This window comes from Rhamphochromis longiceps, linkage group LG10 (assembly GCF_057381845.1).
Source record: "Rhamphochromis longiceps isolate RC_006_pf linkage group LG10, R_longiceps_female_GT1.1, whole genome shotgun sequence".
Lineage (NCBI taxonomy): Eukaryota > Metazoa > Chordata > Actinopteri > Cichliformes > Cichlidae > Rhamphochromis > Rhamphochromis longiceps.
Window position 1 is genome coordinate 10,803,179 of NC_140566.1, and position 27,645 is coordinate 10,830,823.

Below are 27,645 nucleotides of genomic sequence, written 5' to 3' on the forward strand. Positions count from 1 at the left end.
GTAAAGTTTGTTCAACTTAAATTCAGAGAAACTGATTAATAAACAAGACTCTTATTCCTCTCACCTCCAGGGCGGCCATCCTGACTACCTGATTACTGTGGTAGAAGAAGTTGGGGAGAACGTCAAAGATGGATGTCTCTGAAAGGATCAGTTTCTAGAGAAAGAAAAATAACAAAGAAAAAAAAAAAGTATAATCATACACCTTGGACATTTTGTCTGTTGTTGTGAAACACATGCACAGCCACAACTACTGCTCTTGCCCTTTAATGCTCACCTGAAGGTTCTCAATGCAGAACTGGTGCCCATACATATCGATGGCAGAGAGAAAGATTGACTCCACCTGGTTGTGTCGTAGCTCATAAGAGGGAAGGTGGGAAGCTATCAACACCTGGAAGAATAAGATAAATGTGCTCTTCAGGTATAGCACAGCAAACACTACTTAATTATGCTTTCCTTTACATTTTCTGACAGTGTCAACCTTTACACTGTTTCAGCTACACACTTTGTTGTGCTAATGTGTCACATGTTTTACTTTATATTTATATTTATTTTTAAAGAAATGGAGAGCATATAGTGACATCTGGTGGGAAAATACTAAATAAATAAAGTCTGGTAGTGAGTTACATTCATAGTTGTGTTGGTGTTTCTGTATTGCTCAGCGATCACAGGTGATTCTGAGCTTTGATGTTGCACTTTGACAAACAGTTACTTTTAATAAAACAGCAAAGAGAAAAAACTTCTCTCTACACAGACTGTCAGAGATGTATGGATGAATATTAGCTATTGCATTACTAAAATGAGCAAGCTAGATACAACTACAAACTATGACATTTTGTTTCATGCTGTGCTTACAGGGCACATTACTGCTCAACAGAACAATCACAGAGTTTAAGGCCCATGTTGCTGCAAATTATCTTAAAAGTGCATGTCAGGCTACGCCAGAGGTTAAAAAATCCACAGTCCTACCAATTAGGCATCACCTGAGCCAATCCACAGCCTCTGCCACTTCAAAAGCTTTTCAGCTAAACAATCAGGCTTTTAGATCTTTTTTTTTTTTCTTCAACTAACTTCTTTTAGTTTCCGAATAGTACTTCTTCATTGCTGTACAGTTTTGTTTTGTTTTTTTAAATTCTGTTATTTCATTGTAGTATGTCAAACAAGATTAGGAGTTCAATTCTGACCTGCCGAGCACGCAGCGCCACCTTTGCATTGGTTGTCTTGCTGAGCTGGGTGAGTTCAGTCAAAATGGCCATCAATTCATCAGTTAGTGTTGGATCACGGCCACAGAGCTGGTCCTGCATGGCGAAGAAGAGGAAGAAGAAGAATATGATAAAAGGCACGACTGCTGAAAATCACTTTTTTATAGAGATTTCTAAATCAGTAAGAATGGATACTTACAATCAGCATAGTAACAAGTAGATTCTTCTTGGTGACTTGAGCATGGGAAAAGATATAATTGAGCACATTGGCCATGTCACCCTTGTTTTCCTCACGCAGTGCAAAGACACACTTATCGTAGTGTCCTGTTGACAGATAGATAAGAGCGTTGGTAAAAACTGGACAGGAAACTTGAGGTTTAAGAGCACCATCAAGTGGTGAGAATATGCTAATGCAATGTTTCTGCTATCCAAGCAAGAAAGTGTCAAGTCACTGTTTCTCACCATTCTGAAACTGGATCTCTACTTTTAGATATTGTCTAAGCAAGTCCATCACGACAGCCTTCATGTGACCTCTGATGCCGCTGCGGTACCTGTTAGACACAAAAACATTCTGGTCTTACAAGAAAAATGTATGCTGTTGTGCAGATAAAGCACACAGACAAAACATTTACTTTAAACCCTAGGATTAAAACTTGGTGATATTTAGATAAAAAGTATGTTGCTCACTTCTGCACCAGCTGAACAATGCTTTGTGTGTTCATAAAGAAGACTTCTCTCTCTGATTTCTTGTTAAGAGTAGCTGCATGGCTGTCCAGTATGTTTGCAATCTGGAAACAAAGGAAGAAACAATAAGCATTTAATCCCACCAGCAGTGGAGACTGATAAGCATTTAATCCCTTTGGCACTGACAACGCGTTCCTTAACAAGTGTGTGTTACAGGCTATGTAAAGAAATTTAAAAGCTACATGAAATTCTGGACCACAAATCTATTTGTCACTCACACACATCCGCACCTAGATATGGCACTTTCATTCTGCATGAAGCCACTGGGTTCATTGTTTTCAAAATACATTTTTAAAAAATGGTCACATGAAAGTGGGCTGTAACTGTATAAGGAGCTCAGGTCTGAAAAGCTGATAAGGTATGTGTAGTAAGAAATATGTGGTTCATGTGCAAGTGTCTGTGATGCACCTGCTGGCTGGGGAACTGGCAAAGCACAGAAGTTATGTTGCTGGCATACTGAGCCATCTCCTTCTTGATGGCCTTCTCCACAGCAGGGGGGATGCGACCTGAAACACTCGTCATGATGTCTTGAAGCTCCAACAGTGGTAAAGAAGGATCGCGCATGGTTTTCATTACCCTTTCCACCCATTCTTTCAACTAGGAGAGACACAAGAAGTGTGTTCAAGACTAAGCAAAGTAATGCTGGTGTGCACACTGGTGTACATGAATTCTTACCTTAGCACTGAAGAAAGGCTCAGGTAGACAATAGCCATTCATCATGTGGACAAGATGACCCAGTGTGTTATGGAAAACTCTGTGCAGCTTCTCTCCTCTCAAAGCTACTGCCTGGATAGAAGGCAGGGTCCCTGTGTAGAGCTCAGCCTGTGAGACAATACAAATACCGATTACTAATAAGTCACTGGATTTTTAAAATACATCAGCGTGTCAATGGTATGTTCTAGTAGGAGGTAGAGGTTATGGTGTGAAATAAGCAATTCTTAATCCACTGCTTAGTTTATTCTCTGCTTAATTGTTGTGTTAAGTTTTATATTTTTTTAATTTATTCAATTTGGTAATTTTACAATTTCTTGGGAACTCAACTGCTGTTTTGCTCTTTGCTTCACCATATGGGTGCAATATAGACTCATGATGATGGTGAGCTCAACCTCATTTTGGTTCATTTGGTTCCTCATAGATAATGATATGTAATTATAATACAATGGTAGAGCAGATAAATGCTTATAGGCTGGATGTGTGTGTGTGTGTGTGTGTGTGTGCGCGTGCGTGCGTGCTCTCATGTCTGGGGGTTATTCAGGTATGGCTTGTAGAAAGCAAGCATATGTGTCAGTGACGTATCTATTCGATTCGTCTTAGTTTGAGACGCTTGTGCTGGAGTTTAACATCCGTTAGATTTAATTGTCTGTCTGTCTCTTCTTGCACATTGGTTCCCCTCATATATCTGAACATAAAGCGATTAATCATTAAACGCAACACATGCATATTTAAACTAATACTCAGTGTTACCAAGATACCTGCTAAGATACTTTTTATGGGCAAATGACATCAAAGTTAAAACTGATGCTCTAATTTAACCTGATGTAAACAAAAATATTACGTTAACCGTCATTTTGCATTATACAAAATCCTACTTGCTGCACAGCAAATACTGCATCTGTGACAACAATAAAGTGGAATGATGAGACATAATGTACCTGCTGCACTCTGCTTGGGTCATCCAGTTGCAACTTGGCAATGACACAGCCAGGCTCCAATGCTGCTCCAGCCCTCTTCACATAGTGAATACAACCAGACTCTGCTGCAGTGAGGGTCATGACCATCTTCATCACCTGTTTATTTGCAAATAACCATATGTATATTTACAGATTCCATCTTTATAGTGGACTGCACACAACTAACCATTAAACCAGAGGTGGGACCAAGTCATTGTTTTGCAAGTCTCAAGTAAGTCTCAAGTCTTTATCCTCAAGTCTCAAGTCAAGTCTCAAGTAATGTCAGGCAAGTCAGAGTCGAGTCTCAAGTCACTGGTGTAAAAGTCCGAGTCAAGTCACAAGTCTGAAACTTTGAATTTCAAGTCCTTTCGAGTCTTTAAAAAAAAAAAAAAAACAAAAAAAAAAACGAAAAAAGCATGTTGCAGTTATATGCTAAATGTAAATATTAGACCATGTAATTTTTAAATCTGTGTTTTTCTCAACACATGACAAAATAGTGAACTTAGAAAATATACACAAATTGTGAAATTGCACCTCTTTAAAATGCAGCTCAATTAAACCTAGCTCCAAGAATAATTTTCACCGACAGTTCTGAGATAAGCTGCATGTTATTCTTGGATGCGGTTGTAGGACCGGCTTTAAAATCGCATGACAAAAATATCATACACATTAAAAAAAAACTGTATCACCAACGTAGCCTGGACAACATTTGCTAGTTAGATGAAGTCAGCTATCTCATCTTAGCATATTTATATGCATATTTATAATCATACGGTTCTTGGAGTGAGTGCATACACTCATGAAGTTTAGTAACTTCAGGTCACTGCAACAAGCCCAGGTACAGTTTACCGACGGATGGGTACAGGACCTTGAAATGCACCGTGTAGAACGAAAGACCATCGTACGTATCATAAGTTTACCAGTCTCACAAATCGTCTTCATAAATACACATTCGTTAACCGTTTATTAATAGGACCTTTGAGCTCAACGGTAATTAATTAGTAGTGGAAATAATTTCTGGTACGCGTTACAGAAATGTAGCAGTGACAATAATACTGTATGCTGTAATCGTACTGGGCAATTAGTGATACAAAACAACTGTTTTATCCTGTGAATAAAAGTATATGTTTTTGTCAATGTACCATAATAACAGAAGCGAAACACAATATTGTGTCAGGACAATTCACTATTTATGCACAATAAACAAAGGAGCATAGCGCGACAATTTCTGTTCAGCACCAGACTTGCTTGTAACCTATATCACTAATTATGTTATGAAAATGACGTATTAACTACTAAAAAACACTGACCTTCGTGTAAATGCTTGGAGCAGACTAACCTGTGAGCTGGAGTGTTCTGGTACGTTATATTTGATCTTTGAATGGCTGCAATCCAGTCGCGTCTTTGTTACTTCGGAAACATGGCTTGAACAATTTCTCTTCAACGACGTAATCCGATAACAACCGATCTCTTTCCCCGTCGGCTTCCCGTGGCTGTCATGCGACCGGCTATTGCAGTTAATAATACAACGGCTTCTTGACATTTTTGTGTTTCTTTTTATCGCTGTATAACTGATTTTAATTGAAAGCCTAGTACCGCTTGCCACGAGTTCCCAGAATCCGTTGCGGTTCTACCCGTGAATGACGTCACATTTTCAATCTCTATATAATATGCATGTTAAATTTTATATTTGGGGTAAAATATCAAGTCTTTTCAAGTAAACCGGTTCAAGTCCAATTCAAGTCCCAAGTCATTGGTGTAAAAGTCCAAGTCAAGTCACAAGTCTTAGAACATTTTTTCAAGTCAAGTCTAAAGTCATAAAATTAATGACTCGAGTCTGACTCGAGTCCAAGTCATGTGACTCGAGTCCACACCTCTGCATTAAACTAATGTACCTCTATTTCAGCGTAGCACTGGCCAGCAAACACATGCCCGCCATCCTCAATAGTGTACTGAATGAGTTTTCCTGCTGAAGGAGACCGCAGCAGCGAGGGATCATTTTCTTTCTCAAAAACACACGTCTTGTTCCCAATTGTGATGCGATACCTGACAACAAAAAAACAAAACAAAAACAGTGTTAACAAACCAGAAATTAGAAGATTTCAGTGTCATGTTTTATCTGAAGATCTTAAATCAGGGGTCTCAAACTCGCGGCCCACAGGCCATTTGCGGCCCACAGGCCATTTGCGGCCCACAGGCCATTTGCGGCCCACAGGCCATTTGCGGCCCACGTCACCTCCGCTTGCGGGCCGCATATTGATGTGAACATTTTTTTTTAATTATTATACAAAAAATTATTTAATACGACGCCAGAGTGTTACAGGGATGGCCTTTTAAGACTGTATGAGCGTGAGGGAGGGAGAAAAAGGAAAGTCGAAAAGTACGAGGTGCTACCGAGCAGAAATGGGAGATGGAAGCATGTAAATATAAAAATAACCACTGCAGCCAAAAAGAGTGCCTGACGAGCCCAGTAAGCTATTAAGACTCGACTTTACAATGTGTTCGTTTTTTCCTCAATAATGTTCTGCTTTATTTATTTATTTATTTTTTTTAAATTGTTGTCATGTGGTAAACTTACAGTTACAATAGTAACAATTCTTTCATACAGTTAATGGTTTTGTTTACCTGTCCACCTCTTCTTTCATGTACGTAGTGTAGCTGCTTCCATCATATGAAAGCAAAAGACCTCCATCACTAAGCCGATGGACATCCACCTCAGCAGAAGAATTGTTCATGATGACCACATAGGAATTGGGAGACTGACGAGTCACTGTCAGAACGTACTTAGTACCTTCATAGATCAACTCCACATCCACAGTGTTGAGCAGCGTGTGTGGTGGTAGCACCTGCCCCCTGGTCAGAGAGTACAGAGTGTCTCATGTTATCTATTCAAAATGCTGTTTTTTCAAATGATTGTTTCTACTGCGGCTTACAACAGATTACAACTCATTTGTTTGTTTACATATTAAATAATGGCCAAAACGAATTTACGGGGGTGGCCGTAGCTCAGGTGGCAGAGCAGGTCAGCCACTAATCAGAAGGTCGGTGGTTCAATCCCAGGCTGCATCCTGGCTGCATGCCAAATATCCTTGGGCAAGATACTAACCCCATGTTTGCCTACTGGTGGTGGTCAGAGGGCCCGGTGGCGCCTGTGTCCGGCAGCCTCGCCTCTGTCAGTGCGCCCCAGGGCAGCTGTGGCTACAATGTAGCTTGCCATCGCCAGTGTGTGAATGTGTGTGTAAATGGGTGAATGACTGAATGTAGTGTGAAGCGCTTTGGGGTCCTATGGACTAGAAAAGCGCTATACAAATGCAGGCCATTTACCATTTACTAGTAATGCTTCTACACATAAGAAACAGTTTAGCAAAGAAACAAGTTCAAATTGTATCTCTGTTGTTAGCAGCCCATCTCAAAAACAAATCATCTGTTCCCATTTCTTTAGCCAAATCTATGGAAAATACCAACAGTATACAGTGTGCCCTTAAAAAAAATGAAGAAACTGGACAAATGGTGGGCCTAAAACAATTATATATATTTAACATCAAATGATCCTCTACAGTTCTCTAAAGCCTCATCAGAAAGTGTCTCGGCATTGTGATGATCCCAAAGACACTGTCAAAGCAATAACACCATACGTGGATAGAAAATGCACACAGGGGTACACCTTTAGTCATTGACTATCATCTCGACAGAGAATGGAACCAGTCTGGAGAACTATTCCTGAAGACTACTTCAAGAAATGAAAAGAAAGCTTGCCTCAGTGTGGGCAGGCTGTGTTGAAGACTTAAAGGTAGTGATGCCAAATATTCACTTTCAAGCTCATTAGAATAATTTTTGCCTTATATACTGCATTCCTATGTATGTTTAAAAAAAAAAACACTGCACACATTTCCCACATTCCTAGCAATATATAAAGGATTGAGGCTAGAGAATTTGCGCAGTACTGTATTTGACCATATATTATTTGCATTAGATTTTTACCTTTCCAGAGAGTGCAAAAAGTTGGAAACACTGTTCCTGAGATTAACATCTGCCACATGCAGTGCACCGCTCACAATTCCCAGCATGGTATCAGGACGCTCCGCCTGCATGTAAATTACACTTTACAACTTACACAAAAACAGTCATGCATTATATGCTGTGGATATCAGGAGGATAAACCAAAGAGACTATCATCCCAACATTTGGTTTTATTGTGGTTTCAGTGCAGACACTAACATATAGGTCAAACATTAAATAACCTGTCGTTACAGTTAAGAACATCCATTGGCAACAGCTGCACAATCTCCACATACCTGCATCTTCTCTGAGATAAGTCTGTCCAGCCAGCCTGTGTCGATACTATTGTGCTGGAAGCTTTCTGTCTCCAGCAGCTTAATGAGGTATTCCACTGTTGTCCTGAAGTCACCCCTGATAGACAGCTCCTTAAGCGCAACCACCATGTTTCTAAAAGAAGCCATAACCTCTGTTTAGACATTGTACAGAAATAATCCATATTGGTAAGTGTATATAATAAAATGGAGTAAAAATAATAAGATCAATGTTTCTTAATTCTGAGTATACTCACGAGATGGCTTCTTCACGATTCTCTCCCCATGAGAAGCAGTGCCCAAACTGGGAGTCGGCAAACTCATGCAGCCCTCCAGCCGCTGCAACGCTGAAGTAGCCCCATACATTCTTATTGCTGCGGAAATTCAGCTCTTGCACTGTTCCAGAGCTTGGCTTGAAACCCTGCAATCACACAGCATAAACACAGTGATGCAAAGTGGACATTCAAACAGTAGTGATAATAGTACTTGTTGTTTTTAAAAAAAAAAAAAAGAAGAAGACTGAAAAGTAATATGAGTCACACAATAACGTCAGCAGATATGAATCGTTGGGTAACCTTTGGCTGGAAAACTTTTGCACAGCAGGAATGAGTGAATCTTACCTCATCTGGGTTCTCACTGGTGATACGAGCAGCAATGACATGGCCCCGTGGGGAAGGGGCAGTTGACAGAGCCTCAAAATCAATGGGAGAATCCCCCCAGGGCTGAACGCCATAAAGCATTCTAATGTCTTTGATCCGATGAAGAGGAATGCCCATAGCAATCTAACAAAGAAAGAAAATAAAGGGAAAAAAAAAAAGAAAAGAAAAAGAGTATTATTAACATAACACATGGTGATCATAAACTAGCATGGAAAAATGATAACAGTCTGACTAAATAGCATATATTAGACCATGATTACTTTCCCCCCATTTTTTAATAAAGAACCCCCAAAAGATTTCTTTGTCGTGCCTATTTGAATCTTATCAATCCATCTTTCAACCAACCAAGATAATGAGCACTGAATCAGATAGTGTGTCACTCCCAAGTAGCACCCAATCAGCTTGCCTACAATGCCCTCGCAGTCCTTCAGCTTCATTGCCACTGACCTATTTACACACAATCCTAAACACTGCAGAGCAGACCACGTGACCCATCACTGCTACTCCGTGATCTGCTTCAGTGTTTCTGCACATTGCGCATTTGCCGTTGGTTGCCATAGCAACCAGAGGCCCCATCATAGCATCGACCATGGTGAAGCATGCTTATTTTTAGAGTCTGTGACTGGCCTGTAGTGGACAATGTGTATGATGTAACTGTGAGCTACTGAATAAGTGAGACCAACCTGCAGCTGGGCAGCAGGCAAGTTGACATCAGCCACCATCTCAGTGCACGGGTGTTCCACCTGTAGACGAGGGTTGAGCTCCAGGAAATAGAAGCTGCCATCCTGGCTGTAGAGGTACTCAACTGTACCAGCACTTACATAACCCACCAACTTAGCCAGCTTTACTGCACACTGAAAGGCGAGAACAGTTCAGGTTAATTTAAGCTTGAAATTTGTTGGTACCAATTTCCATTTATCAGTGCAAGTGATGCTAGAGGGGGAATACCTTTTCCATATCCTCAAACACATCAGAAGTGGCGATGGTAGCAGGAGCCTCTTCTATAATTTTCTGGTGTCGCCGCTGCACAGAACAGTCTCTGCCAAACAGGGAAATGGCATTGCCATACTGATCAGCCAAAATCTGAACCTCCAAGTGACGGGCATGCTTGGCTAGCTGCATGACAAAAATGGGCGATCCTGGGACTTCTGCCTGGACCTGGAAAAGATAAAATATATTCTTGAAATCGTTGAATACATAAAATACCACCGTACCAAAAAGCAGGAAAAGCTGTACATGTTCACTTACCTGTCTGAACAGGTTAGGGAAATCATCAGCAGAGTTGACTTTACGGATCCCTTTTCCTCCACCACCTTCGGAGGCCTTCACCATTATAGGGTAGCCAATTTTCTCTGCAGCCTTGTGATAGAAAGAGATGTTAGAAAGAGTGCATGCAACACTCATTTTCCATTATACAGCATTAGGTGAATTGCTTACTTTCATGCCATGCTCTACATCCTGGACGCAGCCGAGCTCATACAAGTCGTGAGGAATGTTGACGACCTTCTTCTTTTGGTTATTCTCTGGCCAGTCCACTGTCAGACCTGAAAAAGAAGATCCCAAAATGTACTCAGCATAGAAACTTGTCAGTGTCCCTGTGCATTGTTAATATTTTATTTCATCTGAAATGTTGACCAGCTACAATATTCAGACACCAGAATCTATGACCTACCTGTTCCGCTCCAGGGCAGTGTTGGAATTCCAGCTGTCTGAGCCACGATGGAGGAAGCAATCTTATCTCCAAGCGCCCACATAGCCTGACTTGGTGGACCTAAGAAAAGAGAGAAGAATTTTAACACTTTACTCTTACGTTACTCTGGCAAATGAAGAACAGGTGATGGTCAACAAAGTGACCCTCACTCCTCACCCATGAAAGCAATGCCATGCTTTTGAAGGAGCTCTGGGAGTTTGGGGTTTTCTGAGGCATGCCCCCATCCAGCCCACACTGCCTATAATACATAAAACAATACAACACCAGATGATAAAGAAAAAAGAAAAAAAAGAAAAGAAAGAAAGGTAATTACAGAAGAAACTATTGAAAAATATTCTGGTGATACCTGAACTGGTATGCGTTTAGCAATGTCTAGAATGAGCTCAACATTGGCATAGTTGTTGTTATTAGTCCCCCCGGGTACAGGCACATAATGATCTGCCATCTTAATGTACTCTGTAAGCACAAAAAATATGACAAAACATGAACAATTATTCTCAGTCCTTTCAATAATACCAAAAAAGGCCAGTCATATTAGCTATAAGATAGTTAAAATGTAAAATTTTTGAATGTAAAATTTTAGAATCATCAGAATCAACATACTTATTAATCCCTAGGGAAATCATGTTGAAATGTTGTATGTAGAAATCATGAAGTCAATATACCTGTCTCAAAAGCCTCAAAATATGCTGAAGGTGGTACCACATACAATGAGTCTACTGTTTGGGGAAACCAAACTTTAGCTCACCTGCATTGGCCTTCAGGTCTTCTGGGGTCACCATGACGACAAAACGGATTGCCCTTTCATTGCGAAACATTTCATAGGCCCAGCGGCGGATGGAGCGCATGCATTTCACTGCTGCAATGCCATTGTTTGCAATGAGCACCTGAAAAAGGAGATCAGTTACTATTGTTAACATAGTCTAATCACAATATAGCAGGAAAGTTATGAAATGCACATACAGTCAATCATTTGACTGACATAATATCACAATTTGAACTTGAATCTTTTAATGTTTTTTGTTATTATTGCAGAGTTTATAAATTAGATTATTGTATAGAATTATTGTCCCTATATAACACGTTGGGGTTTTTTGGAGTTTTTTTTTTTTTTTTTAAATCAGAATTTCTTACCTTTTCAATGACCCTGTTACCACCAAAGCGTGTGACAAATTCAGCAGGAGAAGCAACAGTGAAGTCCCTCTGGAGGTCAATACGCCTGCGATCTCGTCCTTGTTTCACCAGGTGCAGGCCTGACATGCTTGATCTGTTTTAATTTAAAAAAAAAAACAAAGAATATCAATATAATGTCCCTTTGGTTATACAGCTTCTGGATAAGTTGGTGAAATGGTCAGAATGTCTAACCATAAATAAAAATCTATGACAACAGTAGGAAAAAAACAAACAAAAAACCAACAACCTAGAAATAAAATAATGGAAGAAATTGTTAAAAAGAGTAGAATTTCTTGTTCAAACACATTTACATGTTGGGGCAAGTGCTTCCAACAGAAACTGCCGAGCCCTGTAAATCAAAGCTCCACCCAAAGAGGAAGAGTTGGGACAGTTGGGTACTATGGGTGGAGGAACGTGACAGGGTGTGGCAGAGCCTGGGCCCGTTTAGCTGGCTGGCTTCTATATGACATGACACTGGATGGTTGCATCACTGTAAAGATCTTGACGTGGATCAACTCTGTCCAGATGTGGAAGAGATTGTGTGTGTGGGGGGAGTGGGGAGACGGGGCGGCATAACCCCCGTTCATCCAGTATTTCCAGTTCTGACAACGGTAGTGCCGCCCAGTGTCTTTCGGTTTACCCTCATTGAAACTGATCACATCAAAACCAGCCACAAATAAAAGTAAACTTGCTGATTATGGCACAAAGAAAGTCAGCATGCAAGAAATGATAATAATTAATGTCCCAAGTGTTTTTGCAAGTAATTATACTTAGAGGTCAAATACACATAAAAACACACACGCACTGTTTTTTTTTTTAACTTAAACTTAAAACGAAAACTTTAAATAACAAAACACAGGAGATCAGGGAGCCCAGTAGGAAAAAAAAACAACCCCACCCCCACCAAAAAAACAGGATTGGCAGAGAGGCTAAAAACTACTATCATGAATAGCTCCTTTCAAAAGTTTGGGAATTCCTGTCTGTAAAAAATCATTTGACCATTTTTCCACAAAAACATTCTGCAGTCAAGATGACTGCTCTCCGGGACAATCTCACACAGTGAGGGCACAGAGGAACCTTTAGGTAGAGTGCAACTAGAAAAACCGCATTTTTCACAAGTTGCTCAAAGGGTTATGAAGCCAAGGAAAACTACATAATCTGAGCAGAGCATGCTGCGTGTTATTTTAGACTACAGATGTTGGCTAGTTTCACAAAGACAGCACAGAAAGTTGCAGGATCCCTATCCCTATCTCTCATTTGCTATATATAGCTTTTAGAAGGACATTTACAAATGTTTGAATAAAATGTATATTTCTGTTGCATTACCATTTAGAAGCCAGACAGACAAAGAAGGTTTACAGGCTAACCTTAAATTGTGCATAGGACCATCGATGTGGTCGAAGCCCACTTCATAGGTGCTGTCCGAACTCCCGGAAGATGGAGACAAGGAGCGAGTCTCCTTCTCGTCCAGCTGTATGTCCACCTTTCCTTGGTTTTCATCCTCTGAGTTCTCCTCTGACACAGATCCCACAATGAAGCGAGAGTGCAATTCCGCAACAGCCGGAATCTTCTTGGCAGCACCGTCCTGTTGTGCCATGGTCGGGCGACAGGAGCAGGCTCCAAACACTGACAAGAAGCAGAGCAGTGGTTGCAACAGTTATAAAGGAGCCACAGAGTACAGTGTGACACAGATTGCTTTGGCTGGAACACAAGGCTGTTTGTCATTATTGCAAAAGTGGGTTACATGAACTTAAGTTTCTTGATAGTGCAATTGATATTGCATCATTTTTGTGCACACTCTGGAAAAAAATGCCACTTTATGATCTGCCAAAACAGTTGCTTAGAATAAAATATTAATAACAAAATATTAAACAATAACACCTGAATGTAATGAGTGCTATATTGTCACCAGTAATCATATAGACAGAACCAATGAAGCATTATTTAGGCAGACAGCCATATAATCAAATTTGCTATTTGCCAGAGTTGCACTGTAATCATCAGTTGTCCTGTGTACACTTTGCATCTGCTATTTAAAAGAGTGGACAAAAGCAAAACAATTAAGACAATTGCTTGATTAAAACTCCTGTTTTTCCTCAAAACCCTAGCATCTGCTACAGTAATACTGACATTCCCTTTCTTCTCCCCCTTGTTAATTTACCATGAAGCCTCGAAAAAACGTTAATTAACAGCCACGTGCGGAAACGATAAGACGTTACTTAACTGCTATGTTGCTGTCGCCATACCTGTCCAGTTGCCACAACTGTTAAAAAAAACCCACCTGTCAGAGCAACTGGAAAGAGTAGACTCTCGGGTAAGGCACACCTTACCTCTCGGCAGGCGCTTGCGGGACCAGAAAAACAAGCCGAGCACCGCAAACAGGCACGCTGTAAAAGTGAGCCAGGAGAACATCACGAAATGATAGCTGTGTTTAGCTTGTTAATAGACCCATATTTCTGTTTTCCGCAATGAACATTATTTAATGAGATAACTTTAGAACCGCCTTCTAGAAAAAGAAAAATTAAGGGGGGGACAAGAACTAAGGCTGAGTCGACTAGTTAAGGTTACCTGTCCGGTGAAGGCTAGCTTCTTTACCCAGCAACCCCAGATAAGCTGAGGCGCAGGTGCTAATAACGCTAGCTTACCGGCAGGCGCTAATACAATTATAATTCCACAGTAACGGCACTAATACAATAGCACGGACTGTACTGTACTGGCTACCGTTGTACTGTACTGCAGTGTGGGTGAAAACCTGGGTGCAGACGCGAAGTAATAAGAGATAAACCCTTGCAGGTATGCTAGCGACTCACCGGTGGAGATAAACCGACACGTAATCCTGAAAAAAAGTTGAATTAAAAAGATCGATAAATTAATTGTATCTGCCAGACATCTCTCTTTCGAGTGATGATGAAAACATCACATCATGATGAGGTCACACATCACCATCAGATGCTTAAACAGCAGAGAGTGGGGTGATGTGATGATGCGCAGGCAGGTTATTCCTGGGCATTGACCTCTGACTGCAGCTTCCGCTATAGAACTAGTTTAGATAGTAAAGACATCACACCCAAGCCGGTATATTAACGACTTCAGCATTATGTGTTCAGGCTGTCTATCTATTCTTCCGTTTATAAGGGAATGACGTAAAAAAAACCCAGAAAATATATTGTATGTTGGACGTTATGAACAACTTGTAATTATACAGTTAATTACAAGTTGTACATAACGTCTAAAATACAATATATTTAATATAATAATATAATTTTAAAAAAGAAAGAAAACTGTGGAGTCAAGATAACCACAGCTGCTACACCAGCTGAAATCAAACGAAACGCTAGTGTTTTTGTAACATCCATCCAAGGTGCTCGATACTATATCTGCTGAATTCTTATGATTAAAAATATATATGAACATTCCAAAAGCAGAAAAAAAAGAAAAGAAATAATGTTTTTTTGCTTTTGTTTTGTTTTTTCTTCTATCCAGTCAATGTAATAAGGTCTTAGTAATCAAATATCAGTAAAAGACACGTTAACGCTGAATCCTTTCTGTCTAGTTCAGCTAGATCTATGCTGATTTCGCTCGCAAAGCTCCAATCAAATTGCAGTTAATCTGTGTGGGCGTGTTTAAGGCGGTAGAGGGCCGGGAGACACCCGGAAGAGGTGGTGCTTGAGCATGTGCTGTCAATGTACACAGCTACATATATGTAGCAGAACTGAACTTCGGTGTGCGGAATCTGTGACGAGCACACAGTTTCGCGGTTGCAGGTCTTCGTCGTTGTTGAGTAGACTGCGTGCAGCTGAAGCATGCTGTGAGCCCGCTAACATCAGACTACATTTAACAAGTCTGTTGTACACTATTTTCACGACGGGTAGTTTGAGGACTACGTATGCAAACTGGGAATGTCAAAAATCAGGGGCGATTTTAGCCCATTTTTGGGGGTGCTTCAGCACCCCTAACATGAATCAAAGCACCCCCAAAGATTTCTTACTTTTTTGACAATATTTGCTGTTTGTGTGACACACTACTAAAAATATAAAAAGCATACAGTACTGTACTTGTGTGAGACGTAACATTTTAACAACAAAAGTATAGATAATCCCCCCTCCCAAAGTGATTTGTTCCAGCTCGCCTCTTCCCTGCTCTGGCTCTAGGATGGTGGCTGAGACGGAGCGGAGGTGTTAGTGTCTGGCTTAAAACAGGACATATTAGCTGCATTTAACCTTCAGTTACTCTTTATATAGTTAGGTAGGAGTCAGACCATGTTTCTTTTTAGCTGAAAAATATTACACCAGGTAACCTGCTGTGTTGAAAACGTGTTTTCTGGCAATGTTTGCTACTCTACAATCCGTCCTTCTCTGTAGTAAAATCAGCGACATCTGACCGTCCTGTTGCTCCCATTGAAATATATACAGCCTATTTAAAATCTAACACTTTAAATTGTCCGTAGCCTGCTGTTGTTACCACTGTCCTGCTTGAAATGGATACTAACTAGCTAACTGACTGGATGCCCATTAGCCTTATAACTCCTGTTGTGTGTGTGTGTGTGTGTGTGTGTGTGTGTGTGTGTACAGAGAGACAGTCAGGCTCATAATGGATATAAGGAAGTTTTTTCAAAAAAAGGAGCCACATTCAGGTAAAAGTGTAAAATCAAATTATCCATCAATCAAGAATAATATTGGATCAGTGTTTCAATGTTTATATCTTTTATTGGTTGTTCATGTGGTTTGGTTATTTGCCTTTTGGTTGAAAGTACACTGAGAGAGGACTTTTTGTTAGCGATCTTAATAGAATTTTTTTCATATTAATGTAATTTTTCATCTAATTGAATACAATCTATTTGTGTATGATTGTCAGTCCAAAGAGGGAGAGAGGAAAGAGGGAACATGAAGAGAAAGTACAAGGTCAGGAAGAACCAGGTAAGAAAACAGACAGGGAACAGTGACAGGCACAACACAAACTGTTAAACTGACAAAGAGAAAAAACCTGATTTTACTCACACAATCTGGAAGTTGTGTTCTCCCTATATTAAAGCTGCTATAAAGAATCTGCAAAACAAACTGGGTTGAAACATTTTTGACCCTCTTTAACAACATTCCAACATAACATTATAATGGATTGGGGAGATTAAAATTAATAATATATTTTTATGTGGTTCAGCCACAACTCTACTAAAACCTCAGCCAGTAATAGGTAGGCCAACTTTTGGACCGTCCAGTTGTCTGTATGACTGCCGCAGTACGTACATCACATTTGCACACTATCAGAAAGTGCCAAACGGTGCCCTGGTGGAGTGAGGAGCTGTAAAGAGAAGCAGATGCTCTGTTTATATTCTAAAAATGTTTTAAGCTTGTTTCAAAGATTCTGTACTGCAGCTTTAAATGTTTTCCAAAAGCACACACACACTTATCAGTGTTTCTCAAACTTTTTACAGTGTGCACCACCTGAGAAAAATGTCAAGCTCTCCTAAGTGCCACTATGAAAGCATGAAACTCATAAATCTTACAACACAAAATTAGTATCTGCAGTAAAGATTTTTTCATACATTGTATACATTCTACCACAGGCAAAGTTGCCTCCATTTTTATATTCTTTTTTTTTTATATTTTGTAATAATTTATTTGTAATAATTTATTCTGTTTTGGGAGTGTTTTTATGTATCTGTATTATATTATACAAACACATTAAAAGTGAATCTCTGTCCAAAAAATGCACTCAGTTTACTTTTTACTCACTATGAGCATCATTCATTATTCTTCCCCAGTAATTAAGGTTAGGATATGTATTTTTTTTATTCCAATCCATTCTTCTTTTGCAGCATTTAAATAACCTTGATCAGATTTGATGGTTTTGTTACAGACTTTTCAAAAAAGTGTTTTGCTTTTCTTTCACAAATGTGGGGATTAAATTGTGTTAAAATGTACAAAACAGTGATGTCATGTTTTGTGACGAGGACCCAGGCACAGAGAGACTTGATTAATTTAAGAATCTTATGATTTAATAAAGAGATTTGCAGACTTGCACAGAGATGGTAAAATTATGATGACTGATAACGGAGACTAAGACAACAGACAATGAGGACAGGGAGGAACAGGGGTTTAAATGCACCAAAGTGACAGTCAGAGAGAACTCGGGACAACATTTAAGGATGCAGGGACTGACAGAGACAGGTTTATCTTGCCTGGCTGGGCAGCTCTCTGGGTGCTCAGCACCCCCAAAGCTCTGATCCTAGAATCGCCCCTGTCAAAAATTAAGAAAAAAATGCATCCAGTGTGCAGTATATTAAAGATGTTTATTCATCACTTCAGTGCAGGCAAGTGGAGTATATAGACTGCAGACGATGTAGTCAACGGAAGACTTATTTCATATCCCGTTTGGCTCACGTAAGCTGTGTCGTTTGAAAGCTGAGAAACTGGCCTGTCTGCATTCAAACTGGTTCCGGCGAAATCCCACTTCTAATCACAAACGAGAAGCAATTAGGATTGATCGTATTTAAATAAAGAGACTTGAATTCATATATTCTCTCTGTGAAACTGTTTTACAAAGACAGTTATTCAAAGTAATGTTCATACTTAATGTGACGAATTAAACATTGATTTTTTTTTTTTACCGTACTCGTGTGCGTGTAGGACAGATGGATAGCCATGTAAAAACGCTTAAAACTTTGTCTATTCATGTGTAGACAGTAACAGCTTGCTGAGGTTTCTGATGATATGAAAGTGTAAATGCAGGTCGTCAGGCTAAGAGTCCTAAAGCTAAGCCCTAAAAGACTGAAAGAGAATGAAATCAAATTACAATATACCAGTGTTGAATTAAATACCAGCTCATTCAAAACATGATTTGGTTCATTAAATGTACATCTTTTAGTTAGAGCCTACACCACTTTAACCCAGTTGTTAAAATAAAACAGGATACCTGTGATAAACTATGACAGTTAACCTTAGTGAAATACCCTCGATTACCAGTTTACATCAAAGGTGTAAATATATTATTATTGCACCTTAGATCCACTAGGTGGCTTCAGAGGCCTTAATGTGCAGAACCACTCAAAGTGGTTCTGAATTTATGGGATTTCAGCAGGAGCAACTTTGTCTTTCTATTTCTTGACTTTAACATAAAGATACATGCCAAAAGCTTAATTTACATTAACAAAAGCTTTTAAATTGTTTCCATGTTAAGTGAATGACTGCATCAAGGCGATCTCATCTATTTAAGCCATCTGTGTTAACATTTTTATCTTAGCTCATAGTGATGATAAGGATTGATTTAAAAATCCAATCATAGAGCCTGCATTGCCTTCTCTTGACACAGTGATGTTGAAAAACTGAAGTATTTGCAAGTTAACAGTCTTTTAACTAATATTCTGCACACTGTGAAGTGTGAAATAGATGCTTCCCTCCCAGTGTTCAGAGTAGGTTAGCACATTGTTGGTCTATTTTAACACAACCAAAATTATTATTTTAAGTATTAGTAGAATTAATTAGTGTAATACTAAACATGCAAGTGACAGGAATAAATATTGACACTATCGCAATCACAAAAGAGATTTAGGATTTAAAAAAAACTTTCTTTTTTCTTTCTATGCTTTAATAACTTAGGTTTGCAGAAGACAAAGAAGCTCTAAACATTCACTAACACACAAATGTATTAAGAAGACTTAAGTATTCATTTTTTAAGTCTCAAGACAACTAGTGACAACATTTATTTTGCCATTTGTCAGTGTGCCCCAGCAAACCTCAAAGTAAAAACAGTGTGAATCATCTTGTTTGAATACACAGTCAGCTATCTACATTTGTTTGTATACATGCAAATGGGTGTGTCCTACACTGATATGACCTTTTTTACACTCTCCCAGTATGATTTAGTGTCTTCAAATTTGTCCCTGTCATTAAACGCCAACTTTACTGTCACCAAGTGACAGTGGTTCAACTTTATGTGAACCACTGTCACTTTACAAATAGTGTCACTGTCCAGCTAAATTTTTTTTCACACGGTTGAGCTAACATATGCCATAGCTTTATGACTATTGTAATGCTGTGTGCGGACAGATGTAAAATATGCAGGCAGTAAAATGAGGGCACTGCAGCTAACGGTCCAATTTAAAATCTGTCTCTTGTCTTGCCAGTGTTTGTTCCTGGAAAGGTGTGGGTGTTGGATGAGGGGAGCAAAAGTGCCAAGATGTGTTGCCACAAGAATTTGTTTAGAATTAAGATCATAAGTTCAAGAGCTCCCCTTTTCTTCTAATGCATTTGACTGTGACTTAAAATAGAAGATGACAAAAATGTTCTATAAGGTCTAAAGGGCAACCAAAGCCACAGTTGCCTAGAAATCAGTACAAAGATGGGTCATAAGGAGCAGCCACATAGGCTGACCTTTTCTGAAATAGAAAACAGAAGTACAGAAATAAAATGTAAAGCTTTTTTTTAAAAATAAAGTAACTACATAAATAAAACTGATCACCATTAGAGAAAAAAATAAGGGAAAAATCCCTTCTTAAATCAATATTAAATATCCTGGCATTTAAAAACAGTGATAGACAGCGCCACATCCAAAAGTTTGTTTTTTTTTGTTTGTTGTTGGTTTATTTTTACGAAATGTAGGGTTGCAATGCACAACAACTCACCAAAAGATGACCCCGCCCAAAAAAAGAACAAACAAAATAAGCAAAATTAACGTTAAATAATTCAGTCAAATATTACAGATTAGAACATCTTTATGTAAATTGTGAAAACACACACACAACACACAATATACTTGCATAATTCCATACACAACATCACATCTCCTGGAGATTTCTCAAGTGCTGGTTTAAAAGAAGATAAACAAAAAGTCCTGAGTTTTTCCAAGCTCACTGCACATTTTTGGTATATCAGAATGTGAAAGTGTGAAACAAATATAAAACATTCTGAAAAAAGGCTTCATTTAGTCACTTTCTTGTGAAAAAAAATGCAAGAGAAAAACTATTTACACATTTACATAGAATAAAGCAGTAAAAATGTGTTTTTAGTTATGTTTAAAGCACATTACATCATATCATCCTCTAAAGAATTTCACCCCGGGCACCGACTTTTGCATAGCACATGTTCTGGAATTCCATTGAGTAGCTTTTAGTAGACTCTAGTACAATATTTATTTGAATCATTAAATTAAACATGCATATCCAAGTCTAGTATAATATACTGACTGTCATTGGACCACCAAGTCTGTCTTTATTAAATTTATGATAATATGATCGATTTAATGAGAAGCAAAAATATAGACTTTCTGCCAAAACATTTTAAATGATTGTCATATGTGACTTCACTTGTAGAATAGTCTATTATGGAGGATTTGGTTTATTAGGTCTTATGACTAGATAGCTGTTATTGTCAAACACCAGAGTTGACTCTCGCTCAGATTGTAAATATGATCTACCAGGCAGTCTGGATGTTAGCAGATTTTGGCTTGAGGTGATCGATGTGGGAATCTGATAAGGGCTGAATCGCACCCATGGTCGAGAGTTGCTGTAACGTTGGCTTCTGGAGTGCGACGAGGCTGCAGTGCAGAATGAAAGGGCTGGTGTGACTGAACCTGGTGCTGCCATGTAGCGGTATGGATATGAGAAAAGTCCTCCATAGGGTGATGGTGAAATCCCCTGCATTAAAAAGTAGAGTTGTTAAGATTTGTAGTACAGATCATGTCATCTTCCTTTATATAAACAGCTCTGTAAAATTAAACTTTATTAACCAGCAACTGAATACATCCGATTTGTTTTGTCTTTAACTCATATTATGGAGGAAATCCAAGGCATTAGGAAAGGAAGTCAGTAAAGGTAATCAATCCAGTCCCATTAAACAACAAGAGGATTGACACCTATGCTTTACTTTACACTGAAAATGACCTGCACACTATAAAGATCTCTAAGCCATTCATAAAGAATTCACAAAGGCTTATAATGAAGTACAACTACTCAAGTAATACATTCCAACTATTGTTTTACTTTATTCAGTAGTTGTTTAATGAAAAACTAGACATTCATTGTTTTTCATATTGTATATATTCATTTAATGCTTTTATATTTTGTTTCCACACATAATACACCAAATAGTGATCAAAGGTTTTTCTGTTTTTTAGTGGAAAATCGGTTTACAAAGAACCTTTGGGTTTTTTTTAATTATAACATGAAGGCTTGTAGGATTGCACAAACAGTAGGACGAAACATGAAGTAAGATCTAAAAGTATGTTCTCCAAATTACAAACAGAGCTTGCTATGAAACATATTGGCACGAAACATATAACGTATTTCAGCTTTACTCGCTGAGAGTTTCTTTAACTGTAAAAATTCTGCAGCTGCCCAGTGTGAAGTCCTTTGTTAGTGCTCAAAGACTTTAAAGATGCTACTGAAGTTAAGTAACTGTTACTGCTGTATACAGCACTTACAATTAAATGAATGGATGAAAATATATTCAATAACTTAATATAGTGAACCTGGGGAAGCGTACCTGAGATGCTAGCATTTGCTGTGACAGTTGACGTTTGAACGGAGCTGAAGAGGTGATGCTTTCAGAAAACAGGCTTCCATTTCTTAATTCATTTATACCAGATGAAGTGGGAAACATATTCTCCATAGCCATATTGGAAAAAACCTCTGGCTTCATTGATAGCTGTCCAGATTGAAATGACAAAGGTGTCCCAAGCCTACTAGAGAATTGGCTGTGTGCACTTGAGAAATCCAAAGTGGGTTGCTGACCAGCACTGAAGGATGATGCGCTCCATGACTGTAACATCATAGGCACGACCCCATCTTTGATTTCACTCATTTGCTCTTCTAAACCCGTACCTATAGAATGTCTATCACGTGAAGCGCTGCTTGATGTTCTTGCTTTTGTTGCATCTTGTTTGTTCTTTCTGAGATCACACTTGTTCCACAGTATCTCTTCACTTCTCAGACTTAAACCCAATGTGTGTTCTCTCCTGGAGCAGCTGCCTTCAGCGTTGCAGTCATCTAGTGGATCAACGTCTGAATCACTGACAACGTTGGTCTCGTCTGTAAGGAAAAAAACAAACACTTGAAACATTTTTAACCATGAAGAAAACACTGTCAGACAGTGTGTCATGGAATACTTTGCAGTCAAATTGAATGAGCCATCATATTATTAACCCATGTTCTTTTGAAACACAGTTTAAAATGCTTTGTTAATTTTGCATCAAATAAATATTTTTTTAAAGTAAAAACAAAAGCAGATCCCCAAACTACAAACAGCAATTATTGGCTTGAGAATATGTCATTAAAAGGAAAACACGTACTAAAAACAAAAAAAAAATATATGCAAGCTGTTTCAGTGTAGTGACTATGCAGTAGATCTTAAGTTAGATTATCACTTCATGAACACAGGTCAACAGTGGCTGCCTAATAACATAATGAACTCTAAATGAACCCACCTTGACAAGTTGATGTGGGCATCAGAGGGCTGCTTATTAGTTGTGGGGAATAAAAAGGCTCACTGGTACTGGGCTGCTCATAGGAATCATCAGAATCAGCAAAGTCCTGGTCTGCTTTGCTTTGGTTTCCATTCAGTGAAGAAATGTTTAACTGTTTATTTCTGGGGATCACAAATCGAGATTGCATGAGACCATGCACATATGGCCTAAAGATGTATTCTGTTTTCAAAATGTATACCTCTTTTCACGTCTCCCATTTCCTGTATCTCTGAATCCTTTGGCAAAGGGATTGTTGTCAATTTTTAGTTGTGTAATCTTGATGGAAAAGAAGGAAAGATCTGCAGATTAATCAATCCAAAGTTCATTGTGCAGTGACAAACAGGCACAACAGTAGTACACACTGTATAATCCATGTGGATATTTGTCATTTGTGTATGAGGGGCTAAAGGATGATGTTACCTTTTCATTTTGATAAGCAGTGACAGCGATGAATTCTGTCTCTGGGAAAACATAAGTCCGGAAGGTGCTATAAGGAAGCTTCATTATGTCATTCGCCTTCACAATATGAAATCTGGGTTGGTACTTGTGCATGGAATTCAAAATTGTCTGCAAATTAGAAAAATAGAGTTGGAATTACTGGTATTTGGGTAATTAATTACTACAACTACAACCATAATAAAAGCTTTAAAGCAGTGCACCCAGTCACCCAGCATAACCATGCGTAATGAGGAACAAAAGCAACTTTTCAGTGAGTGTTACTTACAAACCCATGTTTATCGGACATGTTATTGGTGAGTTTGAGTTTATGAAAGGCAACAGGCTTGCTCATCCATTGTTCTCCTTTAGACGGACTGTCCGGGTGGATGTACATGCGCTTTGGCATCTCTGGGTCAGCTTTTCCAGCCATCATCCAGCGGGAGTTGTGAAACTTGTAGCGACAGTCGTCGACAGCGACAATGTCCATCAGCAAGATGTACTTGGCTGTATCATTCAGCCCTTCTACTTGCACTTTGAAAGGGGGAAACATCCTCCTGATAGTTAATGAAGAAAAAAAGAAATTGTTGTATATGTCATAATTAACAGTGTTATTTTTGTTTTTCATCACTTTTTTCTCATAGAGCTTCTATTTGTCTATGGAGGCCCCCCCCCCTTGTGGCATTTTTTAAACTTCCGATCATCAGCAAAACTAGATTATTCGCTGTTTTTCCCCGTTAAAGCGTGAACATAGCATTTGTGCGCGCTTTTACAGGCTATTTACAAATTTGAAACGACAAAGACACTACACAAATTCTCAGTAGACTACTTAAATGCGCATTGCACTTGCCTTCCTGATTTTGTGATAACCATTTCAGTTCCTATTTTGTGAAATTCACTCCACAAGTTCTTTGATTCCAGCGTAACTTTCGGGTCCTCGTCCAACCATTCTTCTGGCTCAAGTCTCTTCAAGGAACGTTGCTGAACGGCCTCATTTTGGCACCCCAGACCTGCGTGCAGCCCCGCGTCAGGGGGTGCTTGCTCTGACAGAGACTTGGAGAAGGACGCGGCGTCCGGAAAAGTCGGCGCGGCGGGAAAAGAAGGCTGTGCGCTGGTAAGGAAGGCTGACAAGGACAAGGCACCTGGTCCGCGAATTTGGAAAGGATAATAAGCCATGGGAACAATGGCGCCAACTGCATTTCTCAGCACAGCATCCGATCAGAAAAGTCCCAGCCAGCCCGCGCAGGTTGCAGGCGCATGGCGTACATCCAGACAGCAACTCCGATTTTAAAAGTTTATGAATTGTGTGGCATGATTGGTCTTACGAGGGAATGCAAAATTCCCCACTCTTAAAATACTGAGAAAGAGGTAAGAATCCGCTTGTAAATCGCAAACGGGGAGAGAGCAGCTGTGAACGCTGTGACTGCACAAGCTTGTTGAAAACAACTGGTACCGAGGATGAGAACAGAGGGAGGGAAAGAGACTGTGTTTGCGCTGTCACACGTCTGTTTTCCCTTGCACAAGGTACACTAACGAGCCAAATATTTTCGACAGGGCTTCGTTACACGTAGCTTACCAATTACCAAACACGCATAATGATAATAACAATAATAATAATGTAAAAATGTTCAAATATTCTATGATATGTCAAAAAAATAAAATAAAATTACAAATCAGCGCGTGTTACTGATAACAGAAATACATCATTTACACAGTTCAGGATGTCTGGAGTCACTTTACCTTCTTGAATAAACTAGTTACGAAAAGTGGAAGTGTTGCACACACACACACACACACACACACACACACACACACACACACACACACACACACACACACACACACACACACACACAAAGAGAGAAACAGATTCCAAACGTGATGTTCAAAAGGTTTAAGTACTGTCTGGTGTGTTTTACTTTATTGAATTTATTGAATCAGCAGTCTTGTCACACCTACAAGCCAGTGGACACTATTTCAGTGATGAGGATGTACACATCCTGGATAGGGAGGAATGCCTTGAGCGGGGATTCGAGGAGGTCATTTATGTGAAAAGGGAAAGACCATCTCTAAATCAAGGAGGGGGGCTAAGGGTACATCTTTCTCCATCTTGCAATGCTGTGATTGCAGCCATTACCCAACTATCTGTGAATGTTACTCATGGCCATTGATCAATGGTCTTTGATCAGTGGTTGTTGATCAATGGTAATGACAATCTGCATATTAATGAAGAAAGAAGATATTTGCTTTCAGTTAAAATTATTTCAAAGGGGTACAAAACCACAGAGGCATGTTCATCTCAAAGAGGTTCACTCTTAAAGAGGTTCGCCAACTCTGTCCAGTAAACAAGGTCTTTCCTAATCTTGTGGTTTAGCAGCATGAAATTAGCTTTGTGCAGGTCAAAGAAGGAGAGGGTAATTTGTATACCTGGTGAAGTAAAAAGTGACAGGGACTAGCTAAATGGATCAAAGCAGGTTGAAGTCCGGGATACATTAGGTCGAGGGCGTTGCCTCAGACTTAGAGTAATTAATCTCGTAAAGTGGAATTTCACCAAAGGACCAACTGTCCCAATAATAGAATCCTCAAGGTGGCTTAAATAAAGCAGAACATTTTCCATAGAGACGTTATGTATCAGTGAAGCTACCTCTATGCAATCACAAACAAGTAAATTCAAATGTTTTAGCCTGCACAGTGGGCCTGGAGCCATGACCCACCATGATTCGGGACACTTCAGGCCAGCTGTGATGAGTGGAGTAAGAGGGAGAGATGCAAGGCCTTTCAGTCCTGTCAAATGACTTATTGGTGTGGAAAGAGATTCTTGGATATACCTAAATCTGTTTTTTCTTTTAATTTGCAGAAAAGTGTACAGAAAAGAGACTAGAACAGAAAAGAATAATGATAATGAGACAATAATGATAAAATCAACAAACTGTTCTGTAAGTTACAGGTTTGTGCTGGATTTCTCAGTAATTAAAAAACAAAGGCCACCACAGAGGATTTTACAATCCACTCTGAGAAGAGGAAAAACTAAGTGTTGACAGTGTCTTTTAGTTGAATACAGCATTTTCTGAGATCCATCCAGAATACACAACGGGTATGACGCCAGTCTGTCGTAGGTCTAAAACAGAGAGAAAGACAACCATTCACACTCACATTCATACCTATGGGCAATTTAGAATCACTAATTAACGTAGCTCTACAAACTGCATGTCTTTGGACTGTGGGTGGAAGGCAGAGTACCCAGAGAGAAACTATGCAAAGTAGCAGAGAGAACATGCAAACTCCACAAGAAGCGCCAGATGGTGTATTCAAATCCAGGACCTTCTTGCTGTGTGGCTCAATTTTGGTTACTAGAAACTTGATGCAGTTCTCAACTATCTCCTAGTTTGGGAGCCTTAAGTATTGTTAAGCCCAGAAAAAACTGATGATTCCTCTTTTTATGTGGGATGAAGGCTCTTCCCAAAATCTACCGTCATACCAAAATCCATCTTAATCAGGCTGAAAATAGAAATCAAGTCCCACTGGTTATTGATATGGTTTATATAACATAGGATTTGTGTGACGTATAATGTGAATGACTTGTGAATATACCCACTTACTTCTGACACAGACACTTTGTAACCCTAATGCGCAGTAATTAATTATAGGTTACATTAACCCATTTACAGGGGTGCTTCAAGCACAGACTCTGGGATTCCAACTTAATCTAATGATCTTAAACTAGAGACACAAACAGGTATAAAGAGAGGCCAAGTTATTGTTTTTGCTGTAGAGGCCATAAATGTTTTGCCCACAAATTTAATTAAAGCCTAACAGACATATGCTAACAGACAACTATTTTAGTCTCACGAACCTCTACATCAAAGTGGCAGTAGCTGCGAAATCTCTAATGGGCACTATAAAAAGCTTGTTCATTCAATAGAATTAAGAATTAATTTTACTTTCTACACAAATTAAATGAGTGGCATGGCAGGAAGACTTCTTATGTTAGAATTCCTAGCAGAATTGACTCCCTGTTGAGGCACTGTCACACCATTTTGTTTATTTAGACTTGATTAGCAGTAAGCTCTGCTTTCCTACAAATTCATTTAGGGGGCTTTCAGAGAGACTTTCAGCCTAACTAGCAAATTACTACTACAGTGGACTATTTTTAATCCTGAGAATTTCAGTTATAGCTTTTATGATTTGGCTTTCTCACTTTGGTGTTACATCAAAGACATCACTAGTTTTATATTACACTAAACTGTCCACTTTGTTTTAGTCTGGAATTGAATTGCCTTTAAAATC

The 27,645-nt window shown here is 39.2% G+C and overlaps 2 protein-coding genes across 8 annotated transcripts in view; both read right to left on the reverse strand.

The window, feature by feature from the left end:
• acaca (acetyl-CoA carboxylase alpha) overlaps nt 1–14,467 on the reverse strand; it is a 33,502-nt gene extending 19,035 nt beyond the window's left edge. For 2 of the 7 annotated variants that reach the window (XM_085420146.1, XM_085420141.1), the window contains exons 1-26: nt 13,691–13,779; nt 12,834–13,092; nt 11,428–11,560; nt 11,042–11,180; nt 10,640–10,749; nt 10,450–10,531; nt 10,255–10,353; nt 10,020–10,126; nt 9,831–9,941; nt 9,531–9,740; nt 9,266–9,436; nt 8,544–8,705; nt 8,181–8,344; nt 7,909–8,059; nt 7,595–7,698; nt 6,239–6,466; nt 5,509–5,659; nt 3,596–3,730; nt 2,619–2,765; nt 2,352–2,540; nt 1,887–1,987; nt 1,662–1,750; nt 1,399–1,523; nt 1,182–1,295; nt 275–388; nt 65–154 (exon numbers count right to left, since the gene is read on the reverse strand). In XM_085420146.1, coding sequence (XP_085276272.1) covers nt 65–154; nt 275–388; nt 1,182–1,295; nt 1,399–1,523; nt 1,662–1,750; nt 1,887–1,987; nt 2,352–2,540; nt 2,619–2,765; nt 3,596–3,730; nt 5,509–5,659; nt 6,239–6,466; nt 7,595–7,698; nt 7,909–8,059; nt 8,181–8,344; nt 8,544–8,705; nt 9,266–9,436; nt 9,531–9,740; nt 9,831–9,941; nt 10,020–10,126; nt 10,255–10,353; nt 10,450–10,531; nt 10,640–10,749; nt 11,042–11,180; nt 11,428–11,560; nt 12,834–13,092; nt 13,691 — 3,486 coding nt within the window. In that variant the 5' untranslated portion in view covers nt 13,692–13,779. Of the gene's footprint in view, nt 1–64; nt 155–274; nt 389–1,181; nt 1,296–1,398; nt 1,524–1,661; nt 1,751–1,886; nt 1,988–2,351; nt 2,541–2,618; nt 2,766–3,595; nt 3,731–5,508; nt 5,660–6,238; nt 6,467–7,594; nt 7,699–7,908; nt 8,060–8,180; nt 8,345–8,543; nt 8,706–9,265; nt 9,437–9,530; nt 9,741–9,830; nt 9,942–10,019; nt 10,127–10,254; nt 10,354–10,449; nt 10,532–10,639; nt 10,750–11,041; nt 11,181–11,427; nt 11,561–12,833; nt 13,093–13,690; nt 13,854–14,276 lie in introns of those variants that run through there. The other 5 variants (XM_085420143.1, XM_085420144.1, XM_085420142.1 and 2 more) reach the window with 5 other exon arrangements.
• A 6,315-nt stretch (nt 14,468–20,782) lies between these two features.
• LOC146660332 (T-box transcription factor TBX3-like) lies at nt 20,783–24,663 on the reverse strand. Its single transcript, XM_085419550.1, has 7 exons — nt 24,209–24,663; nt 23,648–23,915; nt 23,344–23,490; nt 23,123–23,199; nt 22,885–23,045; nt 21,945–22,489; nt 20,783–21,097 (listed from the first exon to the last, which is right to left on the reverse strand). Exons 1-7 carry the CDS (start codon nt 24,532–24,534, stop codon nt 20,783–20,785), a joined length of 1,839 nt encoding a protein of 612 aa, XP_085275676.1. The 5' UTR covers nt 24,535–24,663.
• Nucleotides 24,664–27,645: the final 2,982 nt, after the last annotated feature.

Bases quoted from the DNA above. Each gene is read 5' to 3' on its own strand.
- LOC146660332 (XM_085419550.1), bottom strand. From the start codon at position 24,534: ATGGCTTATTATCCTTTCCAAATTCGCGGACCAGGTGCCTTGTCCTTG. The intron at 23,200-23,343 runs GTAACATCATCC...TTTTCCATCAAG, and splicing joins CTGCTTATCAAAATGAAAAG to ATTACACAACTAAAAATTGA. The intron at 22,490-22,884 runs GTGGGTTCATTT...TTTTCCTTACAG, and splicing joins GCCCACATCAACTTGTCAAG to ACGAGACCAACGTTGTCAGT.